Source organism: Anas platyrhynchos, chromosome 28 (assembly GCF_047663525.1).
Source record: "Anas platyrhynchos isolate ZD024472 breed Pekin duck chromosome 28, IASCAAS_PekinDuck_T2T, whole genome shotgun sequence".
NCBI lineage: Eukaryota > Metazoa > Chordata > Aves > Anseriformes > Anatidae > Anas > Anas platyrhynchos.
In genome coordinates, this window is record NC_092614.1 from 3,362,192 (window position 1) to 3,382,226 (window position 20,035).

At 39.3% G+C, this 20,035-nt stretch overlaps 1 protein-coding gene across 9 annotated transcripts in view; it reads right to left on the minus strand.

Annotated features, from left to right (window-relative positions):
- Window positions 1–371: 371 nt before the first annotated feature.
- The window catches only part of CDC27 (cell division cycle 27), a 32,457-nt gene continuing 12,793 nt past the window's right edge, over window positions 372–20,035 (minus strand). For 2 of the 9 annotated variants that reach the window (XM_027445267.3, XM_072028733.1), the window contains exons 6-19: window positions 19,823–19,977; window positions 19,497–19,711; window positions 18,718–18,832; window positions 15,448–15,563; window positions 14,909–15,008; window positions 14,091–14,298; window positions 13,138–13,307; window positions 11,624–11,776; window positions 10,171–10,379; window positions 9,392–9,509; window positions 8,452–8,580; window positions 7,387–7,461; window positions 5,511–5,691; window positions 372–3,298 (exon numbers count right to left, since the gene is read on the minus strand). In XM_027445267.3, the coding sequence (XP_027301068.1) occupies window positions 3,216–3,298; window positions 5,511–5,691; window positions 7,387–7,461; window positions 8,452–8,580; window positions 9,392–9,509; window positions 10,171–10,379; window positions 11,624–11,776; window positions 13,138–13,307; window positions 14,091–14,298; window positions 14,909–15,008; window positions 15,448–15,563; window positions 18,718–18,832; window positions 19,497–19,711; window positions 19,823–19,977 (2,027 nt within the window). In that variant the 3' untranslated portion in view covers window positions 372–3,215. Of the gene's footprint in view, window positions 3,299–3,966; window positions 4,604–5,510; window positions 5,692–7,386; window positions 7,462–8,451; window positions 8,581–9,391; window positions 9,510–10,170; window positions 10,380–11,623; window positions 11,777–13,137; window positions 13,311–14,090; window positions 14,299–14,908; window positions 15,009–15,447; window positions 15,582–18,717; window positions 18,833–19,496; window positions 19,712–19,822; window positions 19,978–20,035 lie in introns of those variants that run through there. The other 7 variants (XM_027445265.3, XM_027445264.3, XM_027445266.3 and 4 more) reach the window with 7 other exon arrangements.

Here is a 20,035-nt window from a genome sequence, read left to right on the forward strand (position 1 = left end):
CCAAGGGTACCGTGCTTGCAGCAGGAGGGATTCCCGGGGTGCCTGAAGCTTTCCGCACGTACTGACGAGCGTGCCTTCCTGGCAAGCCAAGGCTGTGACCATTTCTCTGGTGTACAGCACTGTAGTTTCCTTCACTAAAGAGGAATAAGCTCTTGTTGGAGTAATTAATACAAAATGGTGTCAGCTGTGAATCCGGCTGGCAGGTTTCCAGCAAAGGGGGCTGCAGGAAGAGCCCCAGGACACACAAGGTGGCACGGGGCAGAAAAGAGCCCCGGGCACCCAGCAGCTGCATCGCTGCGCCCGCAGAGCTCTCCCACTCGCGCTCTGAAGGCTGCCTCCCAACACCCAGCCAAAGCACCTGCTGCTGAGCCTGCTTTTAAAAGTAGTTTATTTGGATTTTCCACATCCTTTAATGAATCGCAAATATATTAACAGAAAAGACTTTTTTTTTCCCCCTAAGACTGTACAATTTCTGAAATAAAAAGTCAGGAAAGCAAAAAAAAAAAAAAGACAAATTACATTGTTTCAATGCAAATAGTACACACCACACCCACACTTTGCATTTTTCCATATTTTTGTTGTAAGAAAATGACAGTTCCCTAATTCTTTTCAGTGAACACCCTTGCCCAAACCTGGCTGCCAGAGTGCCTTCGTGCCCACCGCCCTTCTCCTCGCCCCTCTTCAAAGAGTAGCAAAACTTTGATTCAATACTAATTTTGTGCATCTATTTAGAAGGTAAAATAGCAGCGTGGTCCAAATGTTACTTGATATTCTTGGAGAGAAAAAAAAAAGCAACCATTTAAGATATGATGTACATATAAAACAACAGGACAGTTTTTAAGTATTAAATCTTCAAGGTAGAATGAGTATCCTTTTAATACCCCAGCTGAATTAGGAACTCTTGCCAGGGTGTTGGAAATCTTAGTACAATTGTTCACAATTTTCAGAGAAGGGAAAAAGCCACCTAGTTGCCTAAACCTCTGGTCCCCAGTTAAACAAGCAGCACGTCTTTTGGAAAAGTCACAAGAGCAGCACCTGTTTTTTTTTTCCAGATCTGAAATGGATGGAAAAAAAGAAGTGTGCAATTTTGGGAGCTAGAAGCACTCAGCGTTTCTTTAGATCTAAAGACAAAAGGCCCCCTGGCTTCAGCCAAGAGTCTTCTAGCTCCCGGGGAGAGGGAAGAAACTCCTGCTTTTTGCTTAGAAAACATTGGGAACCAAAAGGAAGGCAATTCACACATCAAGTGGTGGCACTCACACAAGTACTGCCTCCAGACCTTCTGCTGAGGTGTGGGGTGCTCTGACTCCTCGAGGAAACCTCATGAGGAACATGAGCCAAATCTGTGGGCGCAGTGCATCTGGATGGAAAAACGATGTCATGACAGAGCCGGGGAACCCAAGAGCCCCACGAGAGCTTCACCGTTGGCACAGAACAGCCCTTGGGAAACGCAAACCCTGTGTTTTCCTCAGGGAAGACGCACGAGGAAGGGAATCACACCAGAACATTGATCACCACGGGAAGCCGTGCAGGATTCAGCACACTCAAGTCAGCCAAAACACGTTGTGGCTTCAGTTCATCCCCCATCCAGACACATCGGGCTGAAGTGCATGGCTGAGGCACAAGGCTCCTTTCATATACCACCATTCCTCATTTTTTTCAGATTTAATTTCACACTATTAGGGGAGTTCGGGCCTATTTCTCTCCGCTTGTCCTCCTGCTTCCAAAAAAAAAAATAGGAGTATTTCTGCACAGCACTTGTGGATTATTTTGCATTTGATAAAGGCGTCCCGGTGGCTCACAGCCAGCGAGGAGCCTGCTGTAAGACAAGGCTGCAGTTTTAAAAGCTGAAGTTCTAAAGGTAACTACACAACCCCTAAAAGAGATATTTAAAAAAATTAAGATTGATGACAAATAGGTTGCTATGAAATTTGTATCACTCCCAATTTATTATGCATAAATTTAAAACTGCTTGTATCATACACTTTCTCTATCGCCACTGCATAAAGGGCACCAAGTGTTGCTGCAAAACGCTACAAAGATCCTTTTGGACTGGTTACTGTGGCATAGTTTTCTTCCCACAGCAGCAGCCTCAGTGGAAGAGGAAAGGGGTCTATGTTCCGACAGTGAGAAAGTACTCTAAGAGGCTTAAAGAACAGCTTAAAAAAGAAAGAATTGCACATTTTTGCACACTGCTTGGACCACACTTTAGAAAAGTTTTTAAAAGGACACTATCATAGCAATTACGTGATGCATTTGACTGTAAGGTCCTGATTATATTAAGGCTTCCACGGTCTTCCCAGTTTATTTGTTCAGAAAGACACAGGCGCTGTTGGTTAAGGGTTTGATGTTTCCACATTAAGTTTTATCTGCATTGCTCTTTGATTTCGCCCTTTATTAATTTTTATTCTCACACTGGGAAGAACAAGTCATGGGGTAGATGAAAAAATGAAGCAATGTGTTGCCAACTTGTTTCTCTGACGTACAAAGTAAAACATTGACATTTTAGAAACTAGGTGAATAAATTAATCCTTGGTTAGAACATGAAAGCATTCTGTGAAAGCTACGATTCTGCAATGTGATTCTCCTGCTACGTTTCCACTCCTGCAAGTTTGCACTCTAAGTAGGGACACTGGGCATTTTACGTAGTCTGACACGCTCCCAGTCCTGAGCACGTGCATTGTATTTGTTCACGGGAAACACTGCAGCTTTAAGGTCATATACATTCCCTGGCATTTAAGTTACACTACAATATGCGAAAGTCTTTAACAGCCTGCATTTGTCAACACTGTCCTTGAAGAACTTGGAAATGAAGTTCAGCACTCTGCTTACCAAGAAAGAACCAAACTAAGACACATTTCTGGAAAAAGAACAAGACACTGCTTCATTAGTACTATCCCCGCATCTACTGGCTTCGTTACAGCAAACCACAAGTCTTTCTTCCGCGATATTTTTCCAACAAATGGGAGTCCAAAAACAGTATTTCCTCCTCAGTCATTTTCATAAATGTGTAAGAGCCAACTAGTCAGACTCAGTAGCAGCTGAATATTGCACTGCCATTAATTCTGGTACAGTTTAAGTCTGAGTGGTGTACTCATGGTGTCAGTGGAGAATAATGACAATGCTGGCTCAGTGATGTGAAGACCCAGGATGCGAAGGAAGGGGAGAACACAACAGTACCAGTCACACACTCAAGCCCAGATACTGGCTTTTGGAGGTTAAAATTCATCGCTTTCAACTGCATGGAGCTGTGTGTCATCTGCATCCGTCATGCTGCTCTCTTGGGATTCATCTGTGCCAACTTTGAAAGAAAAACAGAACAACAAAACACAGAGTAGTCAAACAGTACTATGCTGCTTCACTACAAAAATTCTTATACAACCAACTCCAGCATGTTAAAAACACAGCAGCAGCATGCTTGCACTTCATTAACAATGTGGAGCTGAGTTCCTGCCTTCCTCCCCTTCCCCCAAAATGCTTTTAGGCCATATGGCTTCTTCCTTGCAATAAGTCAACCCCTGTCAACTTAATGAAGGCTAAATAAATGCATTTAGAAAGGAATTAACATAATTCACTATAAAAACATGCAGCCTAATTAAGTGTCTTTTTAGATACCTTCTGTTAAATATCTGGAATTCCCGATGCCTGGCTAGGTAGGGATGGGTATGGAAGGTTCCAGAACTGCTTTAGAATTTTAACCCTACCAACTCTTTTGAATCACACCAACTACTTGAAACGCTCACGTTAGTTACCCACTGCATCAGTGCATCACGTCCACTCAATTCACAATCAATTAACATTAAATTAGAAGCATTAGACAGTCTCTAGTTGCTCTCTGCTTTCGTGACAAAAGCTACTGCATAAAACATAGGGGAAAAAATTGCTTTGAGTAAATGCATACAGAAGTTCCTCACACTCAATTACTCTGCTCACTCAAGCTCAGATGATGGCTGGCCTACAGCTTCCAGGAAAACTACTCAAAAACAGCAGAAATCTAAAGACAGCATGCTATGCACAGCATAAAGGAAAAATACATATATGAGAAGCTACCCTTAAATATTTAAACTTCTATACTAGTTTAAATTAGTACCCAGGTAAATATCTAATCATGGTTCTTGACGCATAGGAGTGCAACTGGGGTCTTTCTATAGTACAATTCAGCGTATTATCATTTCCCAAATGCCTAAGAGGTTTCATGTACAGAAACACAGATGATTTTGCTGCTTTAAGGCAAACACTTCACAGGTTTCCTGCACAATAGGCTCATCAAGTTCCATGCTACAGAATTTAAAGCACAAAATATACTAGCCAACATGTTGTAAAGCAACTCTCCACTTATCTCACGTATCCTAAAAATGTTATTTAGCCAACACTGTGAAACTCATCTACATTATCTGAAGAGCCGAGGAAACTGAACTGTCTACACACAGCTTAAACATTGACATTGGGACATTGTTTTATTTCAGTTATGTTTATTGGACAATTTTTTTTTTTTTTTTTACTGCTCTGTGACTTAAGTGTTGCTCAGAAGTTCAAGTACTCTGTCTCCATCTTCTGGTCAGAAACACACTCAGCCCCAGTAAGCCAGCGTTCTAGGTTAGTCCAACTACAACAGCAGGGAGAAGAAAAGTCTGATACTTCAGGAAACACAGCGCAGGAGAGTTCCCATTATTAAAAAGCACACTGTACACAGGATCAGTAAAAAATATTATGACATACAGTCACCATAACAACTTTTTCAGATGAAGATTTTGGATTGTAGAACATAGTATACATGTTTTTGTTTTCAGAACTGCTTTTTCTTCTTTGGAGGGTAAGAACTAAATGGTTTATTAGTATTTATTCTCCACCACTATTTCATTTTCTATCAGCGAGCTCAATGTTTATGACTATCCACTTAACATTACTCTGTGCTTCACTGGAACTTAAGCTCACAACAACAGCTTAGAAAGAAGGGAGACATCTGGGCCATCCTTTTCTGTGGATTATTCCCAAGTAGTACCTTTGGGAACATTTTATTTACTCTTGGTTTGAGTGAAACTCTTTCACTGACTTCCTTTTTCAAAAGCTACCTTTGATCATCTGGAAAATATCAAAGATGTTTACCTAACATCCAGTTTATTTAATTTCTCCCAAAGCATCTATAGATAATTTTAGTTACCATTCAGTTACATCGCATGATTTGATGCTTCTATGGGGGAAGAGTGGAGGCTGTAGGAACATTTTGTTCTTTCCTAAGATGGTATTAAGTAACCATGAGTTGTGTGACTTTACAGCATTATTTTTGTCCTATTCCATCTACACATCCTAAAGAAGTCAACCCTTTCTCATAGGAAATCTGAAATAAGACATACCTTCTTCTGAATCAAGAACTTTGAAGTTTTTACTTGCTAAGCAGCAATGCTGAGTAGTGTGCTTTACTTATGAAGTCTGGAATTCTTCCTACTTACAGACACTAGGTGACATCTAAGCAGAAATACCTTCTTGAATGACAAATGGTTGGAAATACAAACCTGATTCATAGGGATAACATTCATTTATTTGCTCTTCTTGAGTTATTGGTTCCTCATCATCTGGAAGGTAACGCTTATCAATAGCCTCTTTAATCTGGTTATTGGCTCCTTTGGGATCTAAGTCCATCGCCCATGAGAAATTCATTAGGGCCAAATGTGTTTGACCCAGTTTTTTATAAACCTAAAATAAAAGCATAAGATGCTACATTTACAAGAAGTTGCTACTTGAAAGTGTGGACAAACATGAAGCCAGTTAACTAAGATTTTATGAAAAGCAATGGAGAATACATGCAAGATTATACAAGCCAAAAGGTAAAGAGAAAAGATGTGCAGAAAGAGCATGCAAGTGTTCCTACTTAAATGGCCAAAAGGATTAAAGGATTAAAAGAAATTAGCTGCTGACAGATTCAACAACATAAGAAAGTGTCTCTTCAGATATAATTTATGCTTTGCAACTCTGGCAGCAAGGTGGTATAAAAGCTTTTAGCGTATGTGTTTTGTGTTGCCTCCCTCCTCTTCTCCAATTTCTACAGTCATTGTAATCCCGAATCTACTACTTGCTCAGGAAAAGCCCAAAGTCTCAGCCTTCTATTGTCAGAGACAGAGAGAAGTCTGGTGAAGCAATCACCACACGCATACAGTGACCTTATATTCTTCCCTACAGGAGGTTGGGGAGACACCAATATTAAGCACTACCCAGCCTGTCCTGCTAAACTGAATGGGAACATTTTCACAACAGTACGTTACCAAATCCAGTATATATTTTAATATATTTTTAACTTCAGAGCAAGTTTACCATGATAAAGAATCGCTCTTTACCATTAAGGGTAGGCAAAAATGTAATTTATCTGTATTAAGATTTAAGCAGCAAAAGTTCAAGTTCGTCAAGATGTGGCAACTAATACCAATTTAGAGGTCCAGCTACTCCTGGATAAACACCAGTCACAAAATTTCAGCACAAATCCTTTTACTCCTCTCTAGTTCAAAAGAAGTCTCATTGATTAAGAGTTACCCAGTACTGTGAAAGAGACTAACTTGCCTTGTTGCTTCCTAATGACCACCCACAGAAGAAAAAAATTGCAAAACTTAAAGCACGTTAGCCAAAGAAGATCGGTGAGGAAGAACTTGTACCAGATTACTTTTCTCTGGCATTAAACAAAAAAAGTTGGAATGTGAATACAGTTGATGGACTAGTAGCATCTTTTCCTGTGTTAGCCCTGTCCTGAATAAAGACTTCTCGCTTTCCAAGCTTATAGCTTTCTACAATTCTTTTGGGAAAGCCATCAACTGAATGAGACACTGAAGCTACTGATGGAGACTTAAATACTCCAAAAATTCAACATTCAACATTTCTGATATGACATATTGGAGTGTGATTCAATATTTTAATAGCTTCATGTCCAAAAAAACATGTCTGGCTGATAGAAATTCTTAATTTTGAGGGATAGACCATTTCCATTGCTGCTATAACACTGGATCAACTCTTAATGGAGTTCCATTTTCAAGGAAAAATACACAACTATTCATAACCAGTACATCTTTTTTTACAGTGAATTATCTCAAAGATCTATTTCTCAGTTTCTAAAACAAATTTTCAGGTTGACAGTAGTGAATCAAAGGCGGCTCAGAACAACAGGGGACAGTTATTTTTTCTTGGTTTTAAAAATACCTTGAGGCTGCTCCTGTCTTCTGCATTTAAAAGCTGATAAAGCTGTGAGTTTATATGCAGTAAGTCTTATTTAAAGCTTTGGGAATTTTTAGAATACTGCCCCAAATGGAAGCAGCTTAGTGACAGGCATCAAATTTTCTCATTAAGCATACATTTCTGCAATGAAGGAAAGCAAAGTACTTACGAACACAGTTAAGTTCCACCTACCTTTCCTATTAAAAAGTAAACAAGAGACTCTTTGGGAACAATCTGTTTCAGTTCTTCAAGTTCTTGTAAAGCAGACTGAAAAGGAAGAGAAAAAGATTAAGTACAAGCTAGCAGTCTGCAACCAGTTACAGCTTCACTAAAGTGCATTTTAATGCTGACGAGAACCCTGGCATTTACATACAGTATACTCCACCAAGAACAACAGTACAGGAATCTAAGGCTTCTTTTACATTATTTCCTCATGTAAATAATGTATGATATTATAGCACAGTTATAGCAACAGAGAAAGTCTGTTGGGCTTTGGTCTCCTAGAAAAATACTCAATATTCTTCTGCTCCCATATTTATCCTCTGCTTTTAATTTTTAAAAATCAATCTACAAATAGCACTTCAGTAATTCCTTAACCTTAATACTTCTTATGTTTAACTGGTTACATTATGAATTCTCAACACAAGTTCTAAGTAAAGTTTTCCCTTTACATATGTACACACACTTCTGAAGCAAGGTTTCAGAAGCCAGACTGCAGCTTGTATTCTGTGGCCAAGAAAAACAGGCCAGAGGACAAGAGTCACTGGAAAGACAGACTGTGGGAAGATAGTCTCCAATCATAAATAGGGTACAAGTCAGCAAGGGATCACACAAATTATTTGGCTTCCTATTTTTTACTTGATAATACAGCCTTTCAAATGGCTAGTTCTTATTGCTATAATCTGTTGTGGGGCTGTTTGCTGAGCCAATTTTTAGTAGTTTAACAGAAATTCATGATAGCACAGCCCCATCTTGGTGACAGCTGCAATAACATCTCCTTTTTTCAGGGAGAGACTAAAATATTAATTTAAAAAGGTACCTGTTGGCTTCAGGTTTTATGACAATCAAAAAATTTAACATATTGCAAAGGTGGCACTTGCCAAAGCAGGTGCTTTATGCTAGACTCCACAGGGTAGGTCAATCTTCCTGCTCATGCTGCAAGCCTTGATGTTACCAGTTCACATTCAGCCACCAGTGTATCCCCATTCATAGCAATTTCAAGATAATTTAAGGTTGTCTATGTGTACCAAATCTTACCTTGTACTTTTCATTTGCAAATAATACAGAAGCTCTATGGAATTTGCATAGCGGGTTCTTGGGGTCAATGTTAATAGCTTTGTTTAGGGTATCCAAAGCCTTTTCAGATTTTTTCAGTGCATGCTGGACCTATTACAGAACGGAAGGAAAACCTTAAAAAGGGAAAATGGCCAAACAGACTTGTCTGGCAGGTAAGTTATACTTGCTTCTAAGATATATTTGCTTACAATATGTTTCCAAAAAAAAAAAAAGTAGTCCAATTCCAGACCAAGTCTTAAGAAAGCAAGCTTTACTTCTCCTTATCACCACTTCAAAACACCATCCATCCACTGGCTGATAGAAATCATCTAGTCTTTGGCCAGGAGTAAGCTCAATGCCATTCTCAGTGCTTAAGTGGTAAGAATCCTACTGTTCCTACAGACCCTGACAACTTTGCTGCTGCATAACAGGTGAGTGAATGCCAGCAGGTTACCTGTTCATGTTTGCACAGCCTTTTGTTGCCATCACTAACATCTGAGAACTGCTTTATCACATTTGCTGGAGTGAGGCTTATGGCTGAGGTACTGCTTTACGTACCACAGTGGCAGATGGACAAACGACCAGCTTTCCAGATCGCCCTGCAAATTCAATATGCTGTTCCCATGAATAACTGCACATGGGCTTGACTTTCATACCACTAGTAACTTGGCTTACTCATATACACAGCCTGATAGTATATTTCATTACTGGCTAAAAACAACTGGGGGTGAGGAGAGAGGAGGGTGTATTTCCTTCACACATTAATCCCATGGCTATTGATCCATATGGCACTTAAGATCCTGTAAGAGGTACTCTGAGCTTTTACTTTTGTGCTTAAAACAAGTTTAGTAGGACTACTGCAAGCAAAGTACAGAGGCAGATTAAAACCTAACAAGGAGAGAGCTGAGTACAGACTACTTACTACTCCAATGTGGCACAGTAAGACTGAGCTCTGAGGATTGATATCAAGTGCTTTCTGGAAATGCATTTCTGCTAGACTGAATTTTTCCTGTTTGTAATAAATCATTCCCAACCCATACCTGCAAACAGAAAAATAATTTTGTTAAGTAAGACTGCATTCTGAGCACACTGATAATATATTCACTGACAAAAGTTAGTTAATATAGACTTGCCACTCCACCAAGGGTAAGAAGTGACTCTTTATAGGAAAAAGCTATGACTAAAGTTACTTTTCTCTTGACTACATAGGTTGAAGAATTGATATCCAATACACAAAAAAACTAGCTGAAGAGCTACAAAGATAGAAAGCATACAGAATTGTCTAAAAGATTAGGTGACTTACATTAGCAAATCTGAATTTTACTACTATGTTTTTTCCCCTCAAAAAAAGCTACAAGAAACAGATTACATCCTAAGGTGTAAGAGGACAGATCTCATCTGTCCAGCTGCAAGTGAAGAACAAACAACTAGATGCACAAGGAGTGCTGCACAGAACAAAACAGTTGGCATAACACAGCCCAAAAGATCAATAGAAGCCAGAAAAGCTCCGATTTCTTGCACTCCCTGTGTAAAGTAAGTGTTTAACAAATAGATGAGGTCCACATCTTCTGCAGGAGCAGCTTTGCTCTCTTCTTAGTGTGAACAGTGCTAAGAAAACATTGCCAGTGGCAGCACGTTTAACTTTTCTCCAAAAGGTGTTCCACATCACATGCAACACAAAAGGGTTGAAGCACGACTTACCATGCATTATAGTGTCTAGGGTTGACTCTGATTGCATTCCTAAAACAAGCTAACGCTTTGTCTAGTTCTTCTGTCAACACAAATTCATGTCCCAAAAGGGTGTAGGCATAAGCATAGTTTGGATCAACTTGAATGGCTCTCTGGAAGAACTTGATTGCAATGTCATGCTCTCGTTGCAAGCTGAAACAGTTTCCTGCAGCACACCACGCCTAGTGAAAACAGCATTCCACAGTTAGCAGTTTTTTTTTTTACAACCAGTTTGAGATGAAGAGATTTTCCAATACTGACTTAGTTTTCACTTCCTACTAGATTATAAATAGTCCTAATAATAATAATATGAGTTATTTAAGCCTCTGAGAAAGAGAGGGCTAAATATCCCTTTGAGCTAGACAAGCTGAAGTACAGAAATCAAGCATCTAGACAGCCATCAAATCTGTGCCAATTAGATACTTTGATGACTAAAGCTTCTGAAGCTGTTGAAAGGCTAGAAATAAAACATCTTGGATATCCAAGAATAATGATGGAGAGTACATCCACACACTCTTCTCACATTCCAGGATTCTGGAAGCTGCAGAGTAACAATTTTAGCAGCAACCTCCTCTCCCCCTCCTCCGGCAGCCATCATCAAGATAGTGAAGTATCAGAGACAAGGTCCCTTCCTTTCCCAAACTGCTAGCATCACTGCCAAATTCCCTAACTGTTCTCCATTACTTGCATTAGAGTCATTATCTGCTATTTTTAATCTTCATTTTCTCCTTTCCAGGATATCTTACTACAACTTACTGACCCACCACTCCATTTTATTTTCCCCCCTCTGCTGTTAGACAAGCTACTAGGAAGACACAAACAAGATTCTCTCCTCCAACACCACGAAAAAACTCTACAGCTTTCTCAACTCTGTTAAGAGCACATTTATAAACACGTGTATTACTTGCAGTGTGGCAAGTATTAGAAGAGGTCTGTCTTTTTTTTTTTTTGCGTATCATGCCTGTACTGCTGCACACTCTGCAGGTTCAATGGACCTTAGAATACAAGTGTGCAATATTCTGTTGGAAAATAAGCTCTAGAGCAAATATATTTTATGTGTCAGTGAATTAGTTAGAGCAATTAAGAGGTGGTACAGGAAAAGACATTCTTTATCTTCACATACTGGCATTAACAGGCACAACTGACTAATCCATGATCTTCCTGGATGAACAGTGCCAATGCAAATTTAAATAACCATTAACAGATAAAAGGTTTCAACCTGTTTCACGTGAGTTTATATTCTAATGCCAAGAAGCCATTTCAGGGATCATCAGTTCAAAAGCCAATCCCTGCCACATCCCTCTCCAGTTTCCCCACGTAGTTCTCATGTGAGAATACACTCAAGCTAGATGAGAATTCAGAGTTTTGTTCTAAATCACTGATTTTGCCAGTTACTCTTCACATTTAACACCACAGAATTTTATACCTCTGGTGAGTTTTTATCCATGTCTGTTAAATCCTTTGAAAGAACAGAGAGCGCAACATCTTTCTGCAGATGCCACAGCGTAGTCGAATAGATCTCCATGCCTTCTACTCTGTAGTTTTCAATCCTCCTTACTTCTGAAAATATCCTCTCAGCCTGAGAACAGAAATCAGAAGTCAAACTTAAAACAAGATTCCACCCACCAAAGCAGAGCACATAGGAGGCTTCTAACCTTGACCTATGTCCAGATTGAGAATCCTCTTTGCTTTGTAAGTGTATTATGCAGAGCTACGAGTTCTGTTGTATTTTTAACATCACCTCCAAGTGAAGTAAATAACTATATCTCAACATAGGTAGACTAAGCAGAAACCCAGCTAGCCCTCCCTGCTGCTGTCTCGGATTACATGACTGTTCTATCGTGGTGCAAGAGAAGCAAACATCATCAGCAAAAGATTTGTCAGTCCTGATTATTAGCTGTTCTAACAGATGGCAGGTATTGCACTCATACTGAGAACTATTCCCCTCCAAACATTGTGTGTATTAATTACGGGGCACAAGGCAACAAGTGAATTCCTTCACTGAACATGGCTGATGCAGGGATGGGGTGTGAGTAAGGGTGTGACAGCATATACATGCATTTTATTTTCATTTGAAACTGGTGCACTTCTTATGAACAGTTGACTAATGAAGTCTTTCTGATGTAGACTCCTATTTCAGAAATGCAATTTCCAAGTTGTAACACTCAAAGTAGCAACAAGGGAAGAACACTAATTCCAGGAAATTCACCAAGGTCTGTAGCCTCAGCTTTCAAAATTAACTATTAAGTAGTGCAGTAACATACAGCCTGGTTAGAGACAGCACAATCTAGAAACTGCTTCTGAAACCTGTTTGTCTCCTGCACACAACATATCAGAAGTGTTTGAAAAGCTTCTCCTAAGGAAATGAGCATGTCAACTATCAGGACAACAGTGATAAGCGGAGTTTTACTGCTGGATTACCCTTAGCTGCTCACTTCTGTTTCTGAAGCAGTTTGGCATCACCTCAGCTGTACAAATACAGTCATTTCTGAGGCTGCAAAGGAAACTAGGTCACTGATGTGATCTGCATTAACTAAGAAGGGGGCGAGACGTCTGGTTTTAGAACCCAAATAGTTTCAGTGATCTTATTTACTACACCGCAGTACAAACAGTTACATTGGCACAGCTGTGGGTAAAGACAGGGAGAGGCAGGGGAGACCCCAGTGACTGGATGCAAGAGAAAATAACTCAAGGATTAAAGTAAGTCTAAAGCATTCTCAGCATCTTCAGGAAGCACACACAGCCTCTTCCAGAAGGCCAAAGGTGATGAAGCTTCAAGATCTAAATCCACTTTAGATATAACTTCACCATTCATACCTTGTTTATACAGCTATATCAACTGTAAACTTCCCGTAGCTTTCACGGGAAGTCTGCAGGTTTTCTGCAAAGCTTTCAGAACAGAAGTGAAAAGAGTAAGAACCGACCACACACAGTTCCTACCTGCATGTATTCCGCCAGCTCAAAGTAAGCTCTCCCAATTTGGCACAGCACCCAACCAGTGTTGTAGTGGTGAGATGGTAAATGGCTTAAAATATTTATCGCTTCTTTGCAGTTGTATGAACACAAGGCTAAATAACCTTTCCCCATGTCCCGAAGAAGGCTCATCAAACCTTCTAGGAGAAAAATACAATAAATAAAAATAGAAAAAGGATTGCTGAAACTACTAATCCCTTAAGCTCTTCAATTGTGGCAGGCACTGCTCCTGATTTTACTTATTAAAATCTCCCAAGAGTTTCTAAACAGGCCTATACACTCTTAATTCAGGCATAACATCCTGAACAGCAACTCTTGTAATGGAAGTCAGATACCAACAACTTCTTAAGTCAGCAACAGAGAAACTGAAGTTCAGGACAAGTGGATTTTTTTTGCATTTACAGCAGCAATTCAAACATTTTTTCAGGTCTGAAGCAGAGTTTCCACGTCTCGTATCCATGGATACCTCTGCTTACTGCCCAGAAACTCTATCGAGCCAAAAGAGTAATTCAACAGTTTGTCAGAAAATCCTAGACAATCTGGATAAAGACAAGCTTTTAAACAAATGGGAAATAAGGAGGGAGAATAACTACATAAACCCAATTATGAGGGAAAATGATTTGATTACTTACAGTTCCTTCGAATAAGTTTCAAAGAGCCTTGTCTGAAAATATTTTAATCCCTAATAAGGACCAGAGCTGATGAATAGATTTGCTTACAGATAAACTTTTTACTACTACTTTACCTTTTACCTTTTTTTTTTTTTTTTAAGTTAACTAGAATATACTGAATTCAATCAATCTTTATAATTATACGAAGGTCATAGGTGCAGGCTAAGAACAGGAAACAAAACTGGAGCATTCTTCCCCACTAAACCATAAAAAGGTACATTTACTAAGTTGGACAGCATTCAAACAGACCTGCTGCTGCTTTTTGTAGCGTAAAAGCCTGGATCTGTGGTGCAACAGTAGAAATCTTCCCTTCTGAAATGATGGAAGAATCTAGTTTGGTAATTTCCAAACTATCATTTATGTTTGGTTGAGTTATTCCTCCCTTATTTGTTTTACTTTTTGTTTTTCTGTTTGGAATCTTAGGTGGAAACTTCATTTTCAATTTTTTGCTATTTTCCTGTAAGTAAGAACAAGAGTTACACGTATAAAAAACTTCTGAATTCAGATTACTAAACCTACAAGTGAACTGTGTAAGAATGTATGTATGCCCAGCCATTTTACTTTCAAACTTAAATATACAGACACCTTGTAGCTTCATTAAATGTTTAGCTGTCCTTTTCTTGGTAACTACAGTTCATGAGTATTTGCGTTTTGGTGTCCTGCTCCACTGTTTATAGAGTAGAAAACTGGTATGAAAAATATAGCTTTTCAAAAAGCAAAGCATCCACCCAAAATAAATTTTTCAATAAATATGAACAACACAGTGCCTTATCAAATAGGCTGACAGCTAACAGAACCACTGCATTTGTCATCCGAGCACACATCTTTGGCTTTCTTCACGATATTCTTGTTCTCAGTCTTAGTTAAGCATTCTCAAGACTGAAAATTTACTTATTACAGCATCATGACGTGTTTCACAGTCAAGATATTTTGTAAGTTCTACTCATTACAGAACCTGTTCTTAAGCTGCTACAATTGCTATGCATATGGGAAATTATTAGTCAGTGCAGTGGCATGTGTAAGGGAAAAACCCCACAAGTTTGAAAACACTGCAGGAAGTTTGTTACCTTTGTTGTAGAGCTATCACTAGTAAATAGGCGAGAGCTTCTTCGAGGCAGTGCATTTGGTGGAGCAGCAATTGTTGGGCTCAATACCTGAGGTGTTGTACTGAAAAACAAACAACACATTATAATAAAGTTCTTAGTTCCATTCTGAGCAAGTTTTAACACAATTTTATTGTTGTGTTAAAGAAAACTGCTCAGGTACAACAGTGCAGGTATTCCATCTCAAAGAGATGGGAAAAACAGATCTACCTATCCCATGTTAAGAAAGTGAGCAGGTTTTCTCTTCAACTACCTTAACGTTTATTGAAGAAACTGTTTAACTGCACAATGAAATTTAGAACCAGACTACCCACCACATGCAAGCTTCCTATTCAATGAAGTTCTTTTCCCCCTAACAAAAAATAAGCTTCTTCCTCATCTAAACAAGAACTCTGCAGGAATGACCAAACAGGCTGTGGAAAATAAATTTTAAAATCCCCAAAACTTTCAGAAAGGAGAAGCAAAAGAGATAGTTCCAAGTTGAATTATTTTTATTTTCCTACCTTGTCTGTGGGCCAGAGCTCTGTGTTTGTGCAACAAGAATTGGAGTGACTTCTCGGCTATTTCCGCTCTGAGAGAAGACAGATTTTGTTCCAGCTTGGCTTATCCTGGTGACAGCCTGCATAACACAAAGTTTCTACAGGTTTGTTATTATGTCACTAAGAAGCCTCAATCTGTTATATCAGACCAAATCCCTTCTGCCTATTGAAAGCTGCACTAAGGAAGAGAAATACAAGTTACTTCCACAAAGGCTTCCCCCAACCACACGAGGGGCACCCAAAGCATTTCTCAAGCTACCTGAAAAAATGCCAGTAGCACTGAGTTTACCAAAAAGTCATGCACAGCATTTGAAAGATTTGAAAACTCCATCTAGTGGCAAGAAACTGTTAAAACTTGGTGCAAGAACAAAAGGGAATTAACAGATGCCATATTTTAAGTTCCTTCTCCACATGGAGAAAGTTGTTCAAAAATTCCCAAACAACCAGGGAATGAAAAAAAATCTCGAATTCTCACACCACATTCACATCCAGAATCCACTCACCATTAACATCTCATTGTGGTGCTTACTGTACAACATCTGAGCCTGCCACTCCCCTGAAGATCCTACAATAGTTTCAACGCCTGTTTAGCATACCTGTTCCCAGCATGAATCAATTACACCACTACTGCATGAACCTTTGGGGCAGATGCAGAAGAAACCTTTTCGATCAAAAGGGGATCTGCACGATGCCACATAAAAGAAAGACTTGCAAGGTACTGCGTGTCAGCTCAGTAATGCTTAGTATCCACATGCACATATTTGTACTTTTATTTGCTGCAGATCATAAGCAAGGAGCACTGCACAGCACCAAAACATTGTATTATATTTTCTTACATCTTATGCAAACCAAAATGGGCACTTCGATGCCTACCCTGGCACAGCTAATGTATAGGAACTTAGAGTTGCGATGACTTGCCTGAGAATTCTAAGGAACAAGGTCAGATAGAAATTCATTGTCTGATGTATAGGGTTCCTTCTAAAGAAAGCCTAAATTGTATTTTTCTGTCCCCTTCCAAGGGGGCTAACATTAAAGTCAGTGAAAGTTAGAAAAGATGCTCTTTGCAACACCAAAAATCTGCAGTAGGACTAATGACAGCACAAGCAACAGCAGCTTACAGATTACCACTTGTAAACATTCTACTCTTCCCTTCCTTCTCAATTTTTGTTATCAGAGGACAGTTTAGGCAGCCAGCAAGCACGCTTGCCCACTCAGATAGGAAGCCTCTGGATCCATCCTAATGTTTCATTCATTTACGTAAGCATCTCCAAGGTAACTGCCTCCGTTAAGTCATGCACATTCTAGCCACAGCTACACTAAGCGTTTTCAAACTTGGTAATTTGAAGAGCAGAAGTGAGACTGGCCAAGTAATTATTTATGTTGGACAAAGCAGGCATCAGAATTCTAAAATATTTATTAAAATTTATTAAGTGCTTGTGTTTAGGCACTAGCACAGATGCTTCTGGGCAGAAAGCATATCCATGAATTAGTGACATTTACACCATGAAGCTGTTGTGCCATACCTAGCAAAACAACAACGAAGGAACAAGTAGGACTTGATTTCCTGAAGCTTTACATCCATCATGTAGCACATGTGAGATCAATCACAGATGAGTATTGCAGTCAGTGAAGTGCAGCTCTTTGCTATTTCAGTTGTACAGACTTGTGACAGCTTACCTTCCTACGCACACACGATCCACCACAAAGCAGTGCTTTCAGCTATACTGGGGAAAACTGGTTGCTCCTCAGCAACTAAGGGCAAGAATCGGACTCGCCATACAAAGCATGCTTCTAGCAGACTGTTTGAGCACAGCCCACCCCAACAGAAGAAAGGCAAAAAAAAGGGCAGGACTAAGACAACTGATAGAAAAAGTTGCAGTAAGGAGGTGCCTAAAGACAAGATACTGTAATGGCTTGTGCAAAAAGAATCTGGAGTTCCCAGTAATGGGTTTCAGAACATCCAGAGAAGGAAAAAAAATACATACATGGTTACCTGCTCACTGCGTTTTATTCTTACAGGGATTAGGCTATTGAGAGAAGAGAAATGCAGCTTCTAAGAGTTTCCAAATTTCTCTTACAGAAAGGCACAGCTAGGCATCACCTGATTTGTCCAGACTATCAGATGCAGAAATTTAAGTGTTACTTTTTTAGGAGATTAAAACTTTTGCACTGAACTTTTCTTTTAAAAGGTGACCATCTATAAAACACTAGCATCCCTCATACAACTTCTAGATTTACTAAAAATACCAGGAAATATCCTCAGGATTTTGTTTTTAGAGAGGAACAAATGGTTCTTCAACTGTCATCAACATTCCACCTCTCATTTATCACTATGGCAACTGTGGCAATTTCTTACTGAGTAAAGAAAAGAATTTTTAGCTTCTTCTACACAAGATCTAGCCAAGTGAAACACCACTGTTCAGTCAGACCTCCACAGTCCACCAGCAGCATTTTGGTTTGACCTGTCTGTAAACTAGTATTCAAGAAATGCTTGCAAGAAAGCAGTATTTTCAGCTGACTTGAAGCTTCTAGAATTATTGAAGTTACCCTTGAAAACACCTGAGTTAAACAAAATTAACATGAAGACTCCAAGTTCTGGCTGTTCTCAGAGTCTGGCTTGCACACGGAAGTTTTGAATTCTTCACAGTTTAGAGTCATTGTTTGTACATTCCTCTCTAATTGCAGGTGGACAGGAGTCATAGCATCTGCCCCAGGTTGCCTCTTAAGCCTGCCAAGCAATGCCAGTGAGGCAGCTTGCACGTGCCTGGGCATTAGGGGGCAGGAGAGAAGGTTTATTTTTATTTAAAAGAAAAAAAAAACTATTGTCTATCTTTATAAAACTTGGGAAAACAAAAGTCTGTTTCGATGTCCAACAGAAGTGACATAAGCTGAAAACATTTACAACACAAACATCATTGCTTGATATTAGACAGTAAAGAAAAAAGTTGTATTTGCTTAGCTGAAGATTTTCAGAACAAAATGCTTTTTGTTGAGGCTTTAGAAGCTGTTGTTACATTGAAACAGACTATTCCAGAGCAGATTTCATTTCAGTTGATACTTTCTAGAAGTCCAGAAGATTTTGTGCAGGGAGATAACTGACCAGTTGTAGTCAAACTGAAAATGAACTCCTCCTCCACAATGCCTTTAAAATAACAAAGGCAATACGCAGATTTCAAGTACACTGGAATGTAAAACACATACAGAACAGCAATTCCATTCTAGAATGCAAAGTACCTTCTTTGAAGGTGCTCCTGTGGATGGCACATCAATTACAGAAGAGGAGTTAGTGTAGTTCTGTAAATAGGATCCATCTCCAGGGCTGGGGGTTTCTAGTGGCAAAATTCCAAAGCTGAGAATAAAACGAAGAGAAAGTGTCTAAGTCCAAATATTAGACCACAAGTATCAGACCAATTCTGTGAATAAAGCACATACCCAGGTTACCTGCTTTATTTCAGAAATACTTCAGATTTATGTTAACCCTAAAAAAACAACTTACTATCCATTCTCATCTGTAAAAGATGCTTCAGAACACATTCTTGTTCCTGAGGTTTAAGAACACAGAACTTTGCCTCCTGCAGAACTAATAGACACAGACTGCCCAAGTATTAACGGCTTGTAACATAGTGCTGGAACATTTCTTTAACCAAGATGGCACAAAGGAAAGACTATTCACACACTCTTTAGAAGAGAGATTTTTCAATGCAAGTGCTTAAGAATAGTTTTTCATAACAGTTTATTCCATAGTAGAAGCACATTCCTTTAAAGACTTTTCTAGTGTGAATACAGCAATAAGCAACATGGTGAATCAAGAGCTCCTCTCTTCTAAACAAGAAGACCAGATGCTTGTTTAAAAAACAGAAGAGATGAACACTAGGACCAAGAGCAGTTACTGAAGTTGTTTAGTTTGTTTCTGTATGCATCATAATCCACTATCAGCAAGGATTGTGCTGCACAATACACAAGTTATCAGCAGAACAGTTAACTACAGGAGTGGTCCATCTCAAAAGACTTACCTTGGAGTTAGTGGGCTCAAAGCCGCAGGTCCCCCTAGTAAACTCCGCCCAGTTTTTGGTTTATTTTGAGCCTGTTTAGACAATATGGCAGATCCCGACCCAAGAGGGACAGCATCTGGTGAAATTACGGCCGAGTCAATGTAAGACATAGATGAATCCGTGTTCAAGGAAGAATATTTTGAATTGGAGGATTCTAGGTTGAGCCTGTTCAACTCCTGAAAAACAGAAGGCTGCTTTTAGTAACCCTTGCAGTGTAGTTTCTAGTTAGTATTTTTCAGTCAAGCTGGAAAGACTGCTTCAAACACAACACTTTTAGCAAAACTTACAATTGTGTCTTGTGGAGTTTCCATCAGGACAGAGTCAGGCTGTCTATGGGATATGTTGTGATTAGATACCAATGTTGTGCAAGTGTTAGGCAGACAGCTGCTGAAGTTCTGTAAAGATGTTAATTTAAATGTTTGGTCAGGGTCTGGTTTTTCACCTGTAAGATTGGAAGGAGATTTAAACAGTTATTCTTGAGTCTGTATGCTGAAGAATCA